Source organism: Sorex fumeus, unplaced genomic scaffold (assembly GCF_029834395.1).
Source record: "Sorex fumeus unplaced genomic scaffold, SorFum_2.1 ptg000043l, whole genome shotgun sequence".
Classification (NCBI taxonomy): domain Eukaryota; kingdom Metazoa; phylum Chordata; class Mammalia; order Eulipotyphla; family Soricidae; genus Sorex; species Sorex fumeus.
The window spans coordinates 45,881,501-45,903,190 of record NW_026606100.1 but is presented as its reverse complement, the minus strand read 5'-3'; the positions used below and the strand labels follow the sequence as shown (position 1 = coordinate 45,903,190).

The 21,690-nt window shown below is 40.2% G+C and overlaps 2 protein-coding genes across 5 annotated transcripts in view; one reads left to right on the top strand and one right to left on the bottom strand.

The window, feature by feature from the left end:
- Positions 1–10,951, top strand: part of SHTN1 (shootin 1) — a 118,049-nt gene extending 107,098 nt beyond the window's left edge. For 3 of the 4 annotated variants that reach the window (XM_056120682.1, XM_056120683.1, XM_056120684.1), the window contains one exon: positions 9,235–10,951. In XM_056120682.1, the coding sequence (XP_055976657.1) occupies positions 9,235–9,457 (223 nt within the window). In that variant the 3' untranslated portion in view covers positions 9,458–10,951. The remainder of the gene's footprint in view (positions 1–9,234) is intronic. The other variant, XM_056120686.1, reaches the window with a different exon arrangement.
- Positions 10,952–17,819: 6,868 nt separating this feature from the next.
- The window catches only part of ENO4 (enolase 4), a 28,969-nt gene continuing 25,098 nt past the window's right edge, over positions 17,820–21,690 (bottom strand). The window contains exons 12-14 of the mRNA XM_056120328.1: positions 21,045–21,112; positions 20,023–20,140; positions 17,820–17,965 (exon numbers count right to left, since the gene is read on the bottom strand). Of these exons, the coding sequence (XP_055976303.1) occupies positions 17,820–17,965; positions 20,023–20,140; positions 21,045–21,112 (332 nt within the window). The remainder of the gene's footprint in view (positions 17,966–20,022; positions 20,141–21,044; positions 21,113–21,690) is intronic.

Sequence of the window (21,690 nt, the reverse complement as noted above, 5' to 3'; positions counted from 1 at the left end):
AGGATATATAGTCATCATAGATGAGACCATGGGTAATGAAAGTTTGGAAGTTCAGGAGTTTGAAACTTGTTTCCAGGGTGTTTTGTTGCTATTACTACATTTCATTTTCATTTTTTAAAAATCAGTTCCTTTCATGTATCATTTTAATCCTTCCAGATGTGCAGATTGGAAATAATTTTCATTTGCACATGAGGAAACTGAGGCTAGTGAAATAAGTAACTTTCCTAAAATTATATTCATAATCCATATTGGGTCAGATTTCACTTCAATATTTTTTTAATTCTCTGTCCATATCCCAGCTTTTTCAATTGTGGCATAGTACATTGGGTGTTTTTAAAGTAAGAGTAGTGGGAAAAGAGAAAATGATCTTAGTGGCTCTCCTTTAGCACAGTGGTCTTCAACCACCTATCCACACCCTGGTGCTGGTCTGCACATGTGGAACAGTTGACTATTAATGGCCTGTCACCTTGGCTCTACTGGTAATCTGTGGGCAGGTATGCAGAACAGGTAGCAGTCCATAAGTGTAAAAAGATTCAAGAGTACTGCTTTAGAAAGCAGTGACTTCACAGTAAAATTATTCCACTGGATCTAGGATACTCAGATCTTACATGTTCACCTCTTTCCTGGCTCTTCTTCCTAAGGTTAACCAAGCTATTATAATGCCTTTTTTAAGAAAAAAAAATGTTACCCAGTGAAAGATTTCTAAACAGGAAAGACAGTCTGGATTAATAGTCTTTGGAAAGACTACTAAAAGTAAATTTAAAGAGTAGATGGAATGAAATAATCTTAATGTTTAATTTTCATTAAGGGGATATGTTTAACAAATAAACTTTGGATATCAACCTACAGAATACCAACCTAAACTACTTTATTTCATCTTAGACATATGTTTCATGTGCACATTTAAAAAATTATTGACATTTGAAATATCCTAAAAAAAATTCATTTAAAATACCTAGTTTTTAATCACTGGGTTTGAAAGGTACTTTACTAAATACTGATACAGTATAAAGGCACATCACTGTGACTCCTTTTACTTAAAAGACTTGCATTCGATAACCCAAAATAAATGTTCTTGTTGTATCTACTTTTAGGCTGTACCTCTTTGAGTGTCTTCCATCTTTGGTCTGTTATCACTTAGCTCCTCTGCATTTGTGATTACAAGTCCTTTAGTAATCATGTTTTAGGACATCTCCATTAAAAAATAAAGGCAGAACAAGTGAGCCTTTAGTGTAGAGAAAGAATGGAGGAATTCTTGAAAGGTTTTGGCATCACAGTCAGACCCAGGAGTACTTTATGATCTTGCCATCTTGCTTTTTCATTGAATAGTCTTATATAGACTTGGCTCTGTTTTGTCTGTATTGAGATTTATTTCATATTCACTTTTTGTATTAATTATTCTTGGGCGGTGATTATCTTCTTGGCAGTTACAATTTGCTAAGGCAGCCAATCTCAGAGATGATTTTTCATTTATCTAGTTACTTGTGTTTGAAAGAGAACTTGGATTTCATTGTAATTGGTGTGATTTATAGTGATTTTGTAGCTGTTCTTGATTATTTTCAAAGATCCTTTTAAACTACAATTTGTAGAGACTCCCAATTAACACTTCTCTAATTTATCATGCTTTTTTTCCAATTTCAGGTCTCCCCAAAACTGTAAGCTTTGTAAAGCTCTTTTAAATTTCCTTTTAAACCACCAGAGAGGCAGTTAGCTTGCCTTTTTTGTTTTTGAGGTCAGAACAGGTCACATTCTGTCCTAGAAGAATTAAAAAAAAAAAACACCTCATGTAGCAATTATTGAACTTCAATTTCAATAAGAAGAATGGCCATTTTCAATGAAACCATTTTTATTTTAATTTGCATTTAATTTCTAGATCTATGGTATCTCTAAATACATATGACATTTGGCCTCACACAGGTTTATTTTTGTAATAGTTCATCTTGCTTGATCCATTAACTGAATACCAAAGGGCAGTTGATAAAAGATAAATTTTAGATATCTCTTGGTTAGTGTAATAGTCAAACAAATTTCTGTGAAAGACAAAGAAATAATTGCCTCTCAGGTTTTGAATTAAAAAGTAAGATTGATTTTATTATTCTTTGACCTCTAACTGGTCTTTTCAGTTTATTCCATTACTTTCATTATGAAACTAATATACAAAATGAAGTAGAAAAATACTGGTATTTTTTAAAAAATTCTAATTAGAGTTGAGTATCTGAGCTTTAGAAATATGTTACCAAATAGTAATTGAGATTCTGAACTGATTTTTTTAGGGAAAACTCAACATAAAGTCATTCTTTCCAACATTGATCCCCACTAGACATACATTTTGCTATTTTCACAAAGGTAGAGGTCCACATTTCGTTCAAATGGAAAATACAGAAGTTTGTAGTCCCTATTTGTGGGAAGGGTGGATTTTCTTCCTGCTCTTTCCACTTCCACCGTTTCTTCATCCCTTCCTTTATCCCCGAGGGTGTGTGGCACATGGCATGCATGCGTGTACAGTATGGAGGGCACCTTCCCTGTTCTTAGTAAACATTGGTTTCTGAGAAGAGACTACAAGCTAGCAGAATGAACTGCATGGAAGTTCCTGCCTAATCTGATGCTCTTATACAATTAAAGGATTTGCTCTGCTCTCAACTGTAATCTTAGTACTGCTGAATTGTGTACCGACACTGCAGGAAACAGCTCTGCTCAGCAAAGCACCACTACAAAGGTTCTCCGTGTGTGCCTGTACATGGACAATTAAGTTTTAACAACAAAAATTAGCAGAACCACTGAATTTTCTGGAAGTTGAGATTCCCTCACCTAGTCATTTTTTTTCACTCCCCCAACCCCACCCAAGGAGTTCCCCTGTGGACTTTGCAAAAGATCTACCCGTCAGTATTGTAGAGACAGCAACTTCTTCCAGATGTATTGCTGAGGCTGTGTTATACCTATTGGTAAAATTCTGTTGAGTAAATCTGAAAATGACTGTGAAAATGCTGCTGAGTAATTCTCAATTCTCTCAAAGAATTAATTGCCTTCTAACATTGGCTGCCAGTTGCAAACACCTATGATTTTAAGAGAATTAACTTAAAATATATCATTTCTGCACAGAGAACCAAATTGCCCTTGCTGCTTTGTAATTTTTTACAAGATCTTTTTTAGTAGTCTCTGCAGTATTTGTGTTTTCTTTTATTTGTGTAGAGCAGAAGAGAGTTTTTTAATTTCTTCAAATAGAAATGGCCTACTAGAATTTAAATATATAACTAAGGATAAATTCACCTAACTTCTAAAACATGATAAACACAGTTCACTTGTATACTTCATCATATAATTATATAAAAAGTTGCTCACTGACTTCTTTACAGTGTCCCATCTGATAGTTTAAAGCATATAATATAGTAAATTTAAGAAAGCATCTTTAATATTGAGGAAAATACTGTCTAGCAAACTTGGAATTAAAGCAAGCATTTTGTTCAGGAAATCTTTCTTGAAGAATCAGTGTTATATGGGGATTTTTGTGAAAAACTGTCTTGAAATATTTTTAAGCAGCATTCCCTTTCAATAGATGAGGTATAAATGTTGTTTCATTTTTTTTTTTTTGGTGATTTTTTCAATTGTGACAAATTGCAGAAAACTTCTAGGTGATCTTAAAAACAGGTATTAAAAAAAACAGGTATTTCCATTTCAGAATGAGGTCTTTACCTGAGCTAAAATTCATTTTAGTTTACACATGATGAATGTTGATTTTTACGGCTGAGAATGGTCCAGTTCCCTGAGCATTTGTGGACGAGTATATTTGGGAATCTGTAGATGTCCAGAGTCCAGCTTAGCCCAAAGAAACCAGAGAACTGGGAGAAGCATTTGTAGTTCGCTCTGTGGCCTGGGATGTAACATGCACCAAGATGATGGAGTTACAACAACTAAAGAAAATATGGCTGCGTGTGGACAGAGCTCTCTCCTCTCTGTTCAGCTATTGTTCCTGCTGTTGAAAAGGAATTCTTGCTAATCTTGAGGGCGAGTCAGCAAAGAGGGGGCTGATGTCAGATTTTTCAACCAGGGTGGCATTCTGTCATCTAACAGATCTGTTATTTTATGATTTAAAATCATAGTTTTTCCTTAGATAAAATCTCACCAAGACGGATTTATTCTTTTGGACTAAAGAGGAATTGCAAAAAGTACACAAGGCAAAAAAAATTTTTTTTTCTTTTAGTTTTAGTTTCGTTCTACCTTCATTACATTTAAAAGTATTTGATTTGGTGACAGTATAGAAAGTCTTCTCTTAGGTTTGAAACTTGGGGATGTTTGCAGCAAGTGTATTAAAATCTGAAATATAGGCTGCCTAGGGGAAATAAAAACAAATCTCTGTTATAATGCCAGCACAGTTCACTGCTGTAAAAAACAAACCAAAAAAAAAAAATCTAAGACTTTTGAATTTTACACATGGGAAAATGCAAAACAGACTTCCTCTTTGGAGTTTTCCCAAGAAGCTACTTTATAAGGAAAAATTTAAATCTTTCCTCGTTTTCTGTTCTTGAAGGTGGTAAATATGATTGCGGCTTTATCCACTTTTATTGTAAATGAAACAGAGTTCAGACCGTCCGGCTGTGCGTCATTTGCTGGATGCCTGCCACGGACTAATGCAGACGTCCCACTGGGAGACCAGAGAAGAACTATACTTTGATTCACCAGATTGTGTTAAATAGTCCAGCTGTTGCGATTTGAAAGATAGTTACCTCAGAAGTGAAATAGAAATGAACTTGGCATTTATTCCTCCAACCATTTTTATACTGTTTGGCAATCAGCTTTTCAGAGGTAGCATTTTATAAAATAACTCTCATGGCTTAAAAGTTTCATTCACTGTAATGTTCAAAATGTCCCACCTTTATATTATCAGTAAAATTAAGCTTGAGTGATATGCAGAATTTGCATAAAATAAGCATTTCCCCTCTTTATTTCGTGAGCTTTGATTGTACTCAGTTGAGCTCAGAACCATGTCTATTAGGGCTCTTTGGGGCATTAGTTAATTTGAATTGCAGCCGAAATGTTAGCTAGAATGTTGTCGAATATAATTGGAACGTGGAAAGTTGATTTTGAAAGGAATTTCATTGAATGCAAACAATGATGTGCTTTTTAAAAATTAGAATGCCACCCTTTCATCTCTCCTAGGCAGAGTCTGGGAAATGACTGAGTCTCTTTATGAAGTTCAGCTTCAACAATGCCATTGGCAATTGTTCTGATTCTTCTGGTACCAGTCTGGTTGGAGTCAGGTCTTTCCTTGTACCAGCTAGTGGCCCATTCTGCACAAGCCCCACATCCTGGCTTCCATGCAGCAGGGGAAAATCGCTGTTTTGTAAAAGGATGGCCAAGTTGTACTCCGGCATCAGGCTCCATAAAGTGGCATTCGTTGATATATTGTCTCCTAGTGGTTATTTTGCTCTTTGGTTCGTTTTTGTTGTGAGATGGCCTCTGTGCAATTGATCTTAAATGACCCATTCAAAATATCTATTTGAGTGAACCATAAATGACTATTAGGATGTTGTGGATGAGAAAAACAAAACCATTGAACAGAAAACCAAGATTTCACAATATGAGTCCTTTGCTAAGAACAAGTTGTATACCTTCGATTTTGAAAAATACTTAATTCATGAGTTTTTGCCATTTTCTTCAGAATGAAAAGGTTGGACTAGTTTTACATCAGTGAACCCTTTAATCTTTAATCCTGAACATCTTGTGGTTTTAGTCTTATTTATTATCACCTATAATATTGTTTTATCTGGACGTTTTGTAGCATACAAAAGGCAATTTGCCATTACTTTTCATGAGGGATGAATTTTAATTGTTTGCACTAGTCATTGTTCTTGGAGGCAGAGGTAGAATAGAAAGTTTGGATAGAATAACAGTTTATTATAATTTCTATTGGGCTGTTGCATTTGAGTGCCTGGAAGTTCTACCTTCGGATCCTGCCTCCCTATGTGCATAAGCCTGGGATTTGGGTACCATGGAACTCTGGCTCTTCCCATTTGATGGAAATGGAGATGATAATAGGTCTAGGAGGAAGTTCCCTTGTTCCGTAAGGAGCTTTGGATGGCTCCCAATGGGAACCAGGAATGGACCTAGTTATGGCAAACAAAGAAAAACTATTTGTCATGGTGGGGGCGGGGTTGATGGGGAATAAAAAGATAACGTGAAGAAATAGGCTTTAATTTTACAGATCTGAAAGATACAGCTGGAAACAAGGATGCAGAAGGAAATAAGTCATGCCAAACTTAGTCTGTGGCATCTTTCTCACGTTCCTGGGGTGCTTTGGTAACCAGCACAGTGCTGGGAAAGGAGGGCAGTGGAGAAATGGGAGTTCCAGATTCTTCTTCTGCCTTTGCTGCTGTTTTAGGCCAGGCTCTCTCTCTCTCTCTCTCTCTCTCTCTCTCTCTCTCTCTCTCTCTCTCTCTCTCTCTCACCCTAAGATTCCTTGTCTGTAAAAGAAAGGGAGGGGTAAATGATTGCCATGATTCCTTCTGTAATTCTGAGTGCTTGATCATTAACCTTGAAAAATCAAAATTCAAAAATTCCTCTGATTCCTACAGCAGAGATTCAGAGAAATTGCCCACTGTGCCAAGTTCAGTGATACTCAACAAAGAATTTCTCAAATTGTAGCCTACAGGTGACTTAATAATAGATTACAGTCAAGAAGCTTGCTTCAAGAAAGAAGAACAATTCTTTGGGCAGACAATCTAGGACAATTTCAGCCTGACAATACAAGGCTTCTGAGTTCACGGTTCAATCAACATTCATTTGTTGCTGTATTGGAGCTCCCCCGAAAGCATTCCCGGATGTTTTCAGCCTCCAGCTGTTGAAGAAAGCTTTAAAAAAATTGCTTACAAGCCCCCCCTTCACCTGCAAATACACAGGGGCATGAAAATACTCATGGTAGTTCTACCGAAGTTATGAAGGTCAGTATAGGTTGATGGAAGTTGCTTATCTAGAATGAGATGAATACTTCCTTTGCATGCTTCCAACAGATTGATTGGCTTACTTAATCACAGTGGGCTCGAACCTAACATGGTGGAACCAACTGTTACACAGCCTGAAGGCCTTTTGGTTTTGTCTCTAGCAACTTAGTCAGGTTAGAACTTCATTTTCTAGAATTCCAGTTTGTGTCCAGTTTAGGATTCTTCCCAGGGAAGATTTGCATGAGATTTTGAAGGCAGAATTGAGGCAATTACTTTTTTTTTTAAAATACAGACCAGGCACCCTGGCAGTGCATGCATGTTGTCGCCTCAGTGGCATGTGACAGCAATTTCTTGACCCTATCTCCTTATCCAGCTTCTCCAAATCCCCGGTCAGGTGCATGTGTAGCTTGAGCTTGCCCTACAACTTGTCTGCGTCCTGAAAATTAGAGATTTAGACTTCAAGGGACAGGTGTAGCCTTGATTTGTCTTCAGCGTCTGCCACTTTTTATCCATCTTCTTTCTCAGCTGTCAGGATTGTTGGCATTATCCCATACAGAGGCAGCAAACTTGAATAGGCTGTCAGCTAGCTCCCCCCGCTGTTGGAGGTTCAGTTCCGAAAACGGTTCCCGTATATCATGCAGAGGGGATGACAGAAGCTCTGTGGCCACAGTGGAAGAGTCTGAGTCAGAGAAAGTCAATCTAGGGACCACTGGGGAACTATCCCTCAGACTGATTCTCAGAGTGTGGTAATGAACGTCTTGGCGAAGGACAATGGTGTTCTCTAATTGAGGCAAAAAGAAAAGAAGTCTGCCCTCACGATAGCATATAGTTCTCATCTCAGCTTAATGCTCGTTTCTTTGTTTTTATCACCTTCAAAAAAAAGGGTTTTGTGGTAGTCAACTATGATCACTGCAGCACATGATTAGTCTAACTGGTTAGCCAAATGGATTGGTTTTCAGACATTTGGACAAATCTCAGTACAGGTTAGAATGTGATACATCTACTGTGGCCATTGGGTTGAGATTTTTATACCAGTGACTGGATCATGCAGGTCACTCTCTTTAAATGGCGGATGATTTGTTCTGTTGTTTTTGCTTCTTCAAAGAGACAATCAGACTGATTCACATCAAAGGCTTGGGTTCTGCCCATTTGTTCTGAACCTTTCATAGTTCATTAGTCTCTTCTGACTCATTTCCTCTACAAATGGGCACTAGATACTGAGGCTCTGTATAACCATGAACAAGATGGAGCAGCCCCTTTCTCGTGGACAGTTAGCATTCTGTTTGAAGACAGAAATTAAAAACTAATTATACTTAGTTTTTAATTATAACTGAGACAAGTCCAACAAAGGTGAGTCATTTGGTGGTGAGAGTATCTGACCTACTCTAGGGGTCAGGTCGTGATGGAGGAAACTGAGCTCCTGCAAAGGGACTGTCCAGTTGCTGCCCAGTACATGTCCTGATAGCGAGAGGGAGAGTGGGTGGTGCGGGTTCATGGTGGGCATCTGGCTATTTGTGCAGAGAGGTATGACTAGCCCCCACCATGCCCAGCAGCTGACCAGGACTTCTGAGAGGAGTAAATGCGAACAGTTGGATTTCCTTACCCATGGCAAGACAGGGAGTTCAGGATATATCTGCACAAGGGGTTCAGCATTCAGCCAATCCCATTCAACCAAGAAGTAGTAGCTTCTTGCATCAGAAGAGAAGAGAGGAGGGGGATCTCAGTGGGAAAAAAAAAGCAACTTTTTAGTCTGAGTTCTCCCTGGTGCCCTGCTCCTTTCCTGACTGCCCCTGCCCCCAGTCCCATCAGAGCTGGCCGCAGCTGGCAGGACTCCCTGCTGTCCATCGGGATTGGGGTGATTAAGTTTCCTCCTTGGCATAGTCTCTCCAGAGCTAAGCTGCAACCGAATGTACCAAAGGACGGTTGGGGGGTTTCTGGCTTCTTCCAGCCCAGGGAGGGTGGGAGGATAGAACCTAGTGGAAAGCTGGGCACAGCCTACCCATGAGCTTCGCGCTTCCTGAGAAGAGCATGTAATTAAGCAGGTAGGTGCGCTTGACTTTTGAACATTTCCGTAGCTAATTGCTGACTTTCCCCACCTTCTTTTTTCCTGGCCTTGTGCTACTAATATGTAATCTAATGACTTTATTATTTTTTTTTCCCAAATGGCTGGCACCTCAAAAGACCACTTTCTGCATGTTGATTAGTCTTAGAACATTCGGGGACTTTTTGTTCATCTGAATGAGAGACAAATATTCTCTCTCTGCTTTCTTTTCGTTTTGTTTAACTCCTTATTCCCTAGGCCTCCCAGTAATGCTGGATGCTGGACACAATGCATTGGCAGTGAAAAACAAGCTGAACCGGTTGTAGTTTTAGATCCTGTTTCCACACACGAACCCCAAACCAAAGACCAGGTCACTGAAAAAGATCCAACTCAAGACAAGGAGGATGAAGGCGGAATGAAACCAGAAAACAAAGAAGCAAGCAGTGGAAAAATTAGAGATTCCGACAGCTCCAGCTGCTGATCCATAACCGTGAAGGCTGATATGCGTGGAAGCCATTTTCAATAAGCACATGATCAGTTCAGGATTGGCAAGGGCTATTGACATTCTCTTCTTATCACTGTATTCAGAACACATTTCTTTGCTGATGTTGCTTTTGTAAGTAGTTCAACCCTAAGCTAGTTAGCACAATCTATAGCCTAAGTAGTCTCTGTTTGTTATCTTGATAGGGGTAAGGTTTTTCATAATTACTACATCAAACATGACTTCCCTTAGAAGGTTACAGAAAACGCTTTTCGATAATGTGCATACTGCTCATCAGATGTATTGTTGAAAGTTTGTGGTACTTGTAGACCATTGGATAAATATCACTGATCAATGTAATGTAAAAGGTTCCCCACAAGTTTCTGTTTGGGGTCTGATCCTCTTTTGATGGGGAAACTGCAGTAGCATTGCTCAGCACTGTGGCATATGAATGACTAATAGATTGATGGATTGAGAAGATACAGGAGCTGCCATGAAACTAGTGGTCCTATGTCAATGTTAATCACACAAGTCCTTCACTACAGGATGAAAATCACTTGATACTGACTGTGTGCAAAGCACCCCAAAGACTTTGATTGGTAATGCACTAGTGGCCTGAATGCAGAATTGAGGTGAAGTCCAAACCTCGAAATTAGAGAATATTTTCTTGGCAAACCATGTGCTCTCTACTATAAGTTAATTATGTTTTTTTTCCATCTACTAATGTAGCACAAGTACCATATTTTGTTACAGTTCTTAGGTACAGTGAAGCTAAGTGACAAGCAAACAATTTTCTTGCTTCACTGCTGTTCTACATTACACAGGTTTGTTGTTATTTATTTTTTAAGAAATTAAGTGGTAGTTAGTCTCTTAAAGTACAATATTTCAGGCTCCCATGGCGAATAAATAGAAATGTAATCAGGGATTTTTTTTAAACTTATACAGCTTTTCAAAGTCAATTGTTTCAAAATTGGTGTTTATTTAAAATAAGTGGTAATGTACTTGAATGCATTTTTTTATGACAATGATTCCGTAATGGTAATTTTACTATTAAAGAAAGTGAAAGGTTTAGTTTTGTTAGCATGGCTCAGCATGTAGCTGTCAGGTGTTTCTCACCTAAGGGTAAAAGAAAATGATAGTAATAATTGCAGTAGTTGTGTTGTGTTTTATTTTTGCACGTGTGCTAAACGTAGGCTGGACGAGGTGGGTAGGCAGGTAAATGTACTTCCTAAATTTGGAGATAATTATCTTTTTGTAGGTCTGTTACACTTGACTATTGCCATGTTCTTCCTGTAATGATTTTACAGTAACTTAACAGTCTCCTCGTGGGGAATTAAAATATAATGTTTTCAACTGTAATTTTCCCTAATTGAATAATACTGCTATATTATAGACTAACCACAAACTGCATTAATTCACTTAAATTAATTGTTATGCTGTGATTTGAACTCTTTTCACCACACTTATTAAAAAGCACCAAGAGTTTCTCATTCACGTTCAGTTGTGGTTATTGACATTCGGGGGCTGAGTTCTCCAATCTGCTTGCTTTTGTTCAGGTTTTCTCGGGGTGGGGGCAAAGACAACACCCGGTTGTTCAGGGCTTACTCTGGATTATGTTTGGGAGCACTTTCAGCAGTGCTCGGAGGAGGAGCCTGCAACACTGTGGCTCAAACCCGCGCCTCCTTCATGCAAAGCATGTGCTCAGCCCGTTGAGCTGTCTGTCTCTAGTCCCCCGTCTTGCCCTTTAATGAAACTATAAAGGAATTGGTAACTTTAATTACCTACAAAATGTCTTGTTTTGAGAAATTTCACTTGGTATTTCTTGCTTGCCTTCCTATGTCTGTTAGCTATCTGCTTGATATCTTAGACAAGTGTTGAGGACTACAAAGATGTGAAGGCTTACTAGTCTCGATTTCATCACACACTCAACAGAATAATGCAGTTATCCAAACACCCCCATTGCTAAGGAGTGAGAGTGACAAGTCAGTGGGGAGTATGCCTGCTTTGCATGCAACTGACCCAGCTTTGATCCCTGACACCGCAGATGGTCCTCTGAGCCCACCAAGAGTGATTCCTGAGTGCAGAGCCAGGAGTAAGTGCTGAGCAAAACCAGAATTACTGTTTGGTGAAATGTGTTAACTGGTTCAGGAAATAATTAGTAGGTGCTATTCTATAAGTTCTTTCCATTTACTAAGTACTGGCTGCCCTTTACTATGGTCATGGAGCCTTTAGAATTGATTTGGTGAAAACTATTATATTTTTCTGCCTCCCATTTTTCTCTTTTCCCATTCACCTCAGTTGTAAGAAATTTTGCCCCTACTGGGTGAGGTACTATTGTGCAGATGAAGAACACAGCAGACCAGTGCTTGGTCTTTTGGGGTACGTTCTTAGCTCTGCAAAATAAATTAATTAATTTTTTAAAAAAACTAGACCTCCCACACTTAACAGTATTCGAGTTGGAAGGGATTGCCATCTTTGTCTTTTTGTTTCCTCTAAAAGATTATTCATTGTTCCTTCCTTTTGACAATATAAATGACCTCTTACTCACGCCAGTTTTTATAATATGTATGCAGTTTTTATGGCCCGAATGAGGTCAAGGAATAGGTTTTTTTTTTATTAGTGAAACACCATGAGGTTCAGTTATAGACTTACAAATTTTTGTGCTTGGGTTTCAGTTATGCAATGATCAAGTACCCATCCCTCCACCAGTGCCCATTTCCCACCACCACGGGTCCCAGTATCCCTCCCACCCCCATCCCCCCTGATCCCACCCTGCCTCTGTCGCAGGGCATTCCCTTTTGTTCTCTCTCTCTCTCTCTCTCTCTCTCTCTCTCTCTCTCTCTCTCTCTCTCTCTCTCTCTCTCTCCTTTTGGGTGTTGTGGTTTGCAAGAGAGGCATTGAGTGGCAGTCATGTTTGGTCTATAGTCTACTTTCAGCATGCTTCTCCCATCCTGGGAGGATCCTCCCAACACCCTTTATTTGGTGATTCCTTCTCTATCTGAGCTCCCTTTTCCCCTAGCACGTGTGGCTGGCCTCCAAGCCATGGAGCAAAATTCCTGGTACTAATCTCGGCCACTCTTGAGTGTTAGTCTCCTATTTTGTTACTTTATGTTCCCCAGATGAATGCAATCTTTCAGTGTCTATCCCGTTTTTTCTGACTCATTAACAAATTGTGCTGGCAAAACTGGACGGCTACATGTTAAGCGAAATAGGTGTGTTTTGAGGGCTTACTATTTCTGCAAAGCATCAAAGGCCTCTTTCCCTTCTGAAAGAGTAAGAATTTGGATCTGAGCCAGTCTCAGGTAAGCTCCTTCCATTGAGGCTTCTGCAGCGGTCCATCCTGTGGCAGCTCAGTGGGATGGACTCGCAGGCCACTAGCCATGGGCCTTCCGTGGTCTCAGTGGGAAGGTGGCTGCTATGACCGTGGCTCCACCAGCCATGCCTCCTCCCACACCTTCCTTGTCAACAGTGAATTGCTAGAAAAATGAGTTGTGGGTAATAGTGTTCATTCTCTTTCCAGGCTTGGAATCTAATTCACAGAAAAAAATTAAAACATAGAGAGAATTTTTATGATATATAATTACATATTTTTATATAATGTTAATTCTCTTTCCAGACTTGGAATCTAATTCACAGAAAAATATATATATTTTACATATAATATATACATATTATATATAATTTTAATTCTTTCCAGACCTCACAGGAAAAATTTATATAATATATATACATATCACTGTATCACTGTCATTCCGATATTTATTGATTTACTGGAGAGGGTGTCAGTAACATCTGCATTCATCTCAGCCCTGAGATTTTACCAGCCTCTCCTTACTTGTCTTTCCCAACGCTGCCGTATTGGAGGCTCTTTCAGTGTCAGGGGAATGAGACCCGTTATTGTACTGTTTTTGTCATATCAAATACTCCACGGGTAGCGTGCCAGGCTCTGCCATATGGTTGGGATACTCTCTTAGCTTGCCGGACTCTCCAAGAGGCATATATATATATATATATATATATATATATATATATATATCCGTCTATGATTTGTTGCCTACTATCTGAACCCCATCAAATATGGTGTGGTAATTACAGAAAATGGGTAGGGGGTGTCTTAATCACCATGCTCCAGGCCGCTTTCTATATGCTCGGACTAAGCCTCACATATGAGTGAACATATTCCTGGACATATCATAAGGCACTCCCTACCCATATACATACACAATAATATATATTTAATATAATCTTAAAAATGGGCTGGAGTGATAGCACAGCGGGTAGGGCGTTTGCCTTGCAAGCGGCCAACATAGCCGACTTGAGTTCGATTCCTCCACCCCTCTCGGAGAGCCCGGCAAGCTACCGAGAGTATCTCGCCCGCACAGCAAAGCCTGGCAAGCTCCCTGTGGCATATTCGATATGCCAAAAACAGTAGCAGTTGTCACAATGGAGGCGTTACTGGGCCCACCCGAGCAAATCGATGAACAATGGGAGGACAGTGACAGTGAATCTTAAAAACAGATGATTTATCTATGGCCACATTGTACATGTTGAATCACCTTTCATTATGAAACAAGGAGCTCCAGTGGCAGTGGGCTGGCAGAGCCCACTGCCCGCTGTTGTCATCATGGGTGTTAGAAGGATCAGTGGCCCGCCCCACATAGAGTTCCTCTCCCCACAGAAATTTCCTAACCCTGCCGGCATCCCAAAATGAGGTATGACCGGTTTCCTCCATCTCTGTTGTGGAAGATGTCATGTCGACTACCTCTATTTTTCTACTGATCATACAATGTTAAGTATGGCAAGAGATAAATAGATTCAGTGCTTCTCTGGCTAAGGAAGAGAAATTAAAAGACTCAGACCCCTTGGTGGCTCTGGCCCTACAGTGGAATAAAGGTAAGTAGGCTGAGCTCTACCTAGAAATGGAAGCGCTGGCCTGGATCAGGTACCACCTCACCTCTTTGAATAATTCTGATTGAGTTCTAATCTCAATTGTACCTTTCTTGTCTAATTATAATTGTGTCAAAATTTTTTAAAATAAAATTAAAATTAAAAAATTATAATTATGTCGAAGTTCCAGGGCACACTTCTAGATAATCTCAATTACCTTGCTGCTGTCAGGTGAGGACCATGAATTGAAGCAGTTCTCCAGACTGTGTGCAACTTCTGAGCCTGGGTCAAGCCACTGCCCCACCCAGTCTACTATATGGCCTTTTAGATCCTCTGTTAGTACAGAGAAGCCCAGAGCACTTAGTAAAAACTTTGAGTTCATGGGGAAAAGCGATAGTACAGCAAGGAGAGCACTTACCTTGCACACAGCCAAACTGGGTTCCATCCCTAGCATCCCATATGGTCCCCAGCCCTGCCAGGAGTGATCCCTGAGTACCGCTTGGTGTGGCTACCCCCTCCCCTCAAATTAAAAAGAATTAAAAAAAGAAGAAACTTTTTCAGTCCACTGGAAATCTAAACTTAGCCCACAGGTCAGTGCATAGCAGCTTATATAATTTGGGGGGAAAGCAAATGGTAACTTTTTTTTTTTTTTTTTTTTTTTTTTTTTTTTTTTTTCAGAATTTTTTTTTCCCTTTATTTTATTTTATTTTTTTTAAAGTTGTAGATTTACAATTTTTTGTGCTTTGGTTTCAATTATACAATGATCAGATACCCATCCCTCCACCAGTGCCCATTTTCCACCACCATGGATAATATCCCTCCCACCCCCATCCCCCCATCCCCCCGTCTCTGTGGCAGGGCAATCCCCTGTGTTCTCTCTCTCCTTTTGGGTGTTTTGGTCTGCAAAAGAGGCATTGAGTGGCAAACATGTTCAGTCCATAGTCTACTTTCGACATGCATCTCCCCTCCTGGGAGGATCCTCCAAACATCCTTTATTTGGTGCTCCCTTCTCTATCTGAATAGCCCTTTCCTCTAGGATACCCGGCTGGCCTCTAAGTTATGGAGTAATCCTCCTGGTGCTGATCTCAGCTATTCTTGGGTATTAATCTCATACTTTGTTACTTTATATCCCCCAGATGAATGCAATCTTTCTATGTCTATCCCTCTCTTTCTGACTCATTTCGCTTAGCATGATACTTTCCATATTGTACCACTTGTATGTAAATTTCATGACTTCATCTTTTCTAAGAGCTACATAGTACTCCATTGTGTAGATGTACCAAAGTTTCTTTAACCAGTCATCTGTTCTTGGGCATTCAGGTTTCTTCCAGTTTCTGGCTATTGTAAAGAGGGCTGCAATGAACAAACAAGTGCAGATGTCACTTCGACTATACATTTTTGCCTCTCTGGGATATATTCCCAGGAGTGGTATTGCTGGGTCAAATGGGAGCTCAATTTCTAATTTTTTGAGAATCGTCCATACTGTTTTCCAGAAGGGCTGAACCAGTGGACATTCCCACCAACAGTGAAGGAGTGTCCCTTTCTCGCCACATCCACGCCAGCATCGGTTGCTTTTGTTCTTTTTGATGTGGGCCAGTCTCTGAGGTGTGAGATGGTATCTCATTGTGGTTTTGATCTGCATCTCCCTGATGATTAATGATGTAGAGCATTTTCTCATGTGCTTTTTTGCCATTCGGATTTCTTCTTTGAGAAAGTTTCTGTTCATTTCATTGCCCCATTTTTGGATGGGGTTGGATGTTTTCTTCTTGTGGAGTTTAACCAGTATTTTGTATATCCTGGATATCAACCCCTTGTCAGATGTGTATTCGGTGAATATCCTTTCCCATTCTGTAGACTGTCTTTGTATTTTGGTCACTGTTTCTTTGGAGGTGCAGAAGCTTCTTAGTTTAAGATAGTCCCATTTATCTATCTCTGTTTTCACTTGCTCGGCCAGTGGCGTGGCATCTTTGAAGATACCATTAGCTTCAATGTCATGGAGGGTTTTGCCAACTTTATCTTCAATGTACCTTATGGTTTCTGGTCTGATGTTGAGGTCTTTAATCCATTTTGATCTTACTTTTGTACATGGTGTTAGGCAGAGTTCTGAGCCTATTTTTTTGCATGTAGCCGTCCAGTGATGCCAACACAATTTATTAAAGAGGCTTTCCTTACTCCACTTCACATTACTTGCACCTTTATCAAAGATTAGATGAGCATATGATTGAGGAGAGATGTCAGTGTATTCAACCCTGTTCCATTGGTCTGCAGTTCTGCCTTTGTTCCAGTACCATGCTGTTTTAATTATTACTGCTTTGTAGTACAGTTTGAAGTTCGGGAGGTTGATTCCTCCCGCAAATGGTAACTTTTAACAGGGGCCCTAAGCCAGTTAAAGCAGTTAGATAATAACAGATCTAAAGATATGTATTTGAATGGGTTTATTTAGATCACCTTTGCCATAACCCAATTATACCTTCCAAGAGAGACAATTCAGTTAACCTATACGTTCCATCACTTTTTAGTACCTATTAAATGGCATTGAAAAATTCATATTCATTGACTGATATGTTGATTCGTTTTTACCCATTCTTGTTAACAACAGAGAAATGGCAAAGATGTAATTAATATAAGGGAAATTAAAATTTATAAAAAGGGAAGAGGGCATTGGAGGGAAGAGGATGCTTGTGAAAAACAATGAAGCTCTCGCACTTCTGCCTGAGGTTGGTGGCATAAATGTCGCTGGCCGTGCTTTCTAGCATGATCTAGCACTTCTGTAAGATCAGCACAGAAGGTGTGTGCCTCTTCCTGGCACAGAGTCTACAGTTTTGTTTTCAGAAATGTACTGATTTGTAAAGTCAAAATATTTGTTGATTTTGGTTTGGGGGCCACATCCAGCAATGCTCAGGGGTTACTCCAGGGGTTCTGCACTCAGGAATCACTCCTGGTGGTGCTCTGTTGTTGCTCAGGGGACAAAATGCTAGAACACTAGCATTTTGCTCACTGCCATCACTTGGTATTCCTATACCAAATCACCAGCAGCAAGGCAAGCACCCTACCTGCTGTACTATCACAAATTCAGAATATTTGAATTGAGTGTGAAGTTGATGGGCCCACTCTAGCAAATCGATGAACACGGGAGGACAGTGACAGTGACAGTGAAGTTGATGGTAAAAAGAGTGATCTCTTTATAAGATGATGAACCCACCCCATTCCCAAATGGAGAAGGGAGCTAGTGTGCCAACACAATCCCTGCAGAAAAGTAATGGCTCTAAGACAGTGTTCACAGACACAATTTCAGGTAAAAGCACTGGCACTGTATTTGCCTCAACAGTGAACTTAGAGAATTAAAAAGAGTTTCCACAGTCAAGTGTACACGCAGAAGTAATATGAAGCAAACTTGAGACCTATCAGTCTCACAACACTCAAGGGGTAGCTGCAAATGTGGCTTTGACCATCTGCCTCCAAAAGGTACTCCTGGTCAGGTGGACGGCTCGGGCACTTCTGTGGGGAAGATGAGCTCCTGGAATTCATTCGGGTCCCCAGCCTGGACATCAGCCTCAGGCATGGCTGCACCCTGTTGTGCTTCCTCATGTAAGTCAGAAAATGTGTGTTCTTCATTTAAACCTGTTTGGGTTGAAAAAAAAACAATAAAACGAAATAATAAAGTTGACTGCCTAATCCCACAGTGCCAGTTGCAATGTTATTTGCTATATGATTTAAGAGATATTTATGAATCCGAACCACTTATCCACTTATTTATTTATATATTTATTTTGTATTTCTACACTCTAAATGTAAGTTATCTGGTGTAAAGGTTTTTTTTAAAAATAGATTTATTAAATCGCCACGAGATAGAGCATTACAAAGCTGTTCATGGTTGGGTGTGAGTCAATGTTCCAACACCCATCCCTTCACCAGTGTAATTTCCCAGAACCAATGTCCCAAATTTTCTTCCCCCCACTCCCCAGAACCATTTAAGGGTGAATCCATAGTTGGACATCAGTTACTTAGCACATGTGTTCAGTTTGCATTGTACCCTCCTACAACAGTCTGGAATATTTGATGTACAATGGACTTGGGGAAGAGGCTTAGTAGAAAAGGATAAGGAAGAAAATGGGCATAGGGGAAGGTGAATACTCTCCAGAAATACAAAGTCTTGCCCACTAACCATTCCAAGGTAAGACAGTTCCCAAATGGGTTCATGCAGATGGTGATGATGTTTTAGTGGTTAACTTTTACCAAGATTTCCCACCTAAAACTGAGAGTAGGGTGACTTGTTTCTGCAGATCTTGGACCCCTTAACTCATTGTTATTAATTTTTGGTCTTTAGATTGCACCTGAGTGTTCTCACGGCAAATTCCTGGCTCTGTGCTCATGGTTTACTCCTGGTGGTACTCAGGGATTGAATCCTGGTCAGCCCTGTGCAAGATGAGCTCCTTCCCTGCTGTACTATCTCTTGCCCCAGTCCCCTTAACTTCCTTTCCTCACTGCCAGTGTCAAAAATTCTCGCTAATTCTCAGAAATTCTCACTAATGCACTAATCCATTTGGGAGTGTCCTGGAGTTTACGCTGTCACCAGCAAGGAACTAGGCACTGATCACTGGAGTCCTTTCTGATGCCTCAAAGCATCTATTTCCCCTGTGGTGAAATCTGTCTGGGAATGTAATGGTCATTTAAAGGACTGAAGTCTTCCCCAAATCAGGACATAACTAAAGGAATTGCTAGGTGGGTTTCACACTATAGTGCTCACTTCTGAGTGGCCTGACGTGATTCTGTCCCTCAATTCCACATTTCCGCATGACTCCAGGCTGTTTCAAGATACTGCATGTGTTAATGATCGCCAGTTTATAATCACTTTTTCTACTGGTCTCTTCTTTTTCATTCTGATCCCAAATCACAAGTTGGAACTGCTTCCTTCTCCCAGTCAGCAATTGGCATAAACTCTCTACATTCATTCTATAGTGAACCTCTCATAGCTTCCCAAAATATTGAATGTTGTCAGCATTACTTATATAATACATACTTTTCCATATATGAATTATGTACTGAAATATACACAAAATCATTTTAGAATAATGATGACAACTACTGGTTTTCTTTAAATGCTCTCCATGTTCTCTGCAGAGCATCAGTCAATAATATAAAAAATAAAAATGGATTCTTTGGGGTGTTTCCAATTACCAGTAGCTGCCACCCATGCAAACTGACAAAGGACTGATGTCCTAAGTGATTGCTTCATCCCTCTGGAAAGCAGAGCCTTTCGACAGCACAGCATTAACATTTACATGTAGTCTCCTTGTCATGAGTAAAATTAATTGTTTCCAGAAACCCTTAGAAGAAAGAGTGTGTGTGTGTATCTCTCCTGGACTCTGAAGAAAAGCCCTATTTATAATTTGGACCACAACAAAAGGTGGGTTTGGAGATTCCAATCAATTAATTCTATTGAAAACCCTCATGCTGCCTACTCAGGATAAGAAGGGGGAGAGTTTTCAGCATTCAGGTAAATAGATAATCCATTAGGACAACAATATGCATTGTGGCAAATGCCATCCTAGTTTTGTCAGTGCTTATTTATGGTCTTTGGATTCTCCTGCCCTCCTGCGGGGGGACTTCTATGCTCCCTCTCCCAAGCTTTTGTCCTCTTACTCATGGCTAAGTAAAAACAAAGCGAGAAAGCATACCCAGTGTTCCATTCTGGACAAGCTCTTCCTCAATAGCAAAAAGGCGGTTGTACTTAGTCACCCGTTCACCACGAGAAAGACCTCCCAACTTGACAAACCGGACACCGAGTCCAGTGGCCTTAAGGAGGGAAAGAAAAAAAACATTTCCTTACAATGGAGGGGGTCACATTTGCATTTACAGGTCCGTATGATCCCTGCTGGTCTGGTGTTTCCTGTATGACTTAGTCGTCTCTCTCTCTCTCTCTCTCTCTCTCTCTCTCTCTCTCTCTCCTCTCTCTCTCCTCTCTCTCTCCCCTCTCTCCCTCCCCTCTCTCCCTCCCCTCTCTCCCTCCTCTCTCTCTCCTCTCCCTCCTCTCCCTCCTCTCTCTCCTCTCTCTCCTCTCTCCTCTTCTCTCCTCTTCTCTCCTCTTCTCTCCTCTTCTCTTCTCTTCTCTTCTCTCCTCTTCTCTCCTCTTCTCTCCTCTTCTCTCCTCTTCTCTCCTCTTCTCTTCTCTTCTTTCTCTCTCTCTCTCTCTCCTCTCTCTCCTCTCTCTCTCCCTCTCTCCCTCTATCCCTCTCTCTCTCTCTCTCTCTCTCTCTCTCTCTCTCTCTCTCTCTCTCTCTCTCTCTCTCTCTCTCCCCCCTCCCCCCGTAAGGAAAGTGGCCTGGCTTCCCAGCTGAGAGTCTGAAAAGGGTAAAGAGATATAGTGTGTCTCCACCGCAGACACTGCTCATCATGTAAGCCTGCTCATTTCGTCTCAGAAAATCCTGGCCTTTCTGACTTCATTTTAGGAGGTGAGATTGCACGTGTCCACCCCCTTCATTTTAGCGTGCTCATCATTTCCTCTGGACTTCAATTTCTCTTCTTTTTAAAAGTTCAAAGATTAGCTCTTTGAAAAAGGTAGCTGTCTGGGAGGAAGCAAGCCTATTTCATAAAAGGTTACATGACTTTCCTCTCTGAATACTGCATTTCTCTGAAATACCAATTCGTGATAAAAGCAGTGTTTTGGCCATTCTGCAATTGACCAGCTTCCAGCACTTACCAGATCCACGAGGCTGTCATCACAGGACTCTCCCTCTGTGCTTCCCAAGATGCTGATGAGCTTTTTACCTACCAGCAGAGGAAATGCTTTGAGTTTTACCTGGGACGCAGTGTATATGTGAGCTCGGGTCAAAACCTAAAGTTTGGCAGATATGTAAAACTTTCCTGTGAACTAGTCAAATGCTTGGGTCTCCTAAGAATTCTAATCCAAATATTTGCATTTTTATAAACCCTGGCTTTATAAATATTTTTTTGCTACCTCACCTGTTTTTAAGTAGTTTTAGATGCTAAATACAGGAAGAACACATGTTTTATCAAATTTAAGGTACCAAAAATTGTAAGATGCATCACTATTTCTGCCGAAGGGTAGGAAAGCTCCAGTAAAATGGATATATTTCTTTATAGTGTCCCCCCACTGCAGTTATTGGGGGGCCTCTGCCACCTGAACTATCCATAACCAGTATTGGGGAGATGTAGATGTAGTCTTGGGGAAAGGGGAAATTAAACTTGGGATCTTATATATGCTAGGCATTTACTCCACTACCGAGCTACTTCCTTGGCCCTAAATTGACACATTTTTTTTTTAAAGACCATACCTGTAAAATACAATTCAATTTTGTTCATATTCAACATGGGGCCGGGAGGAA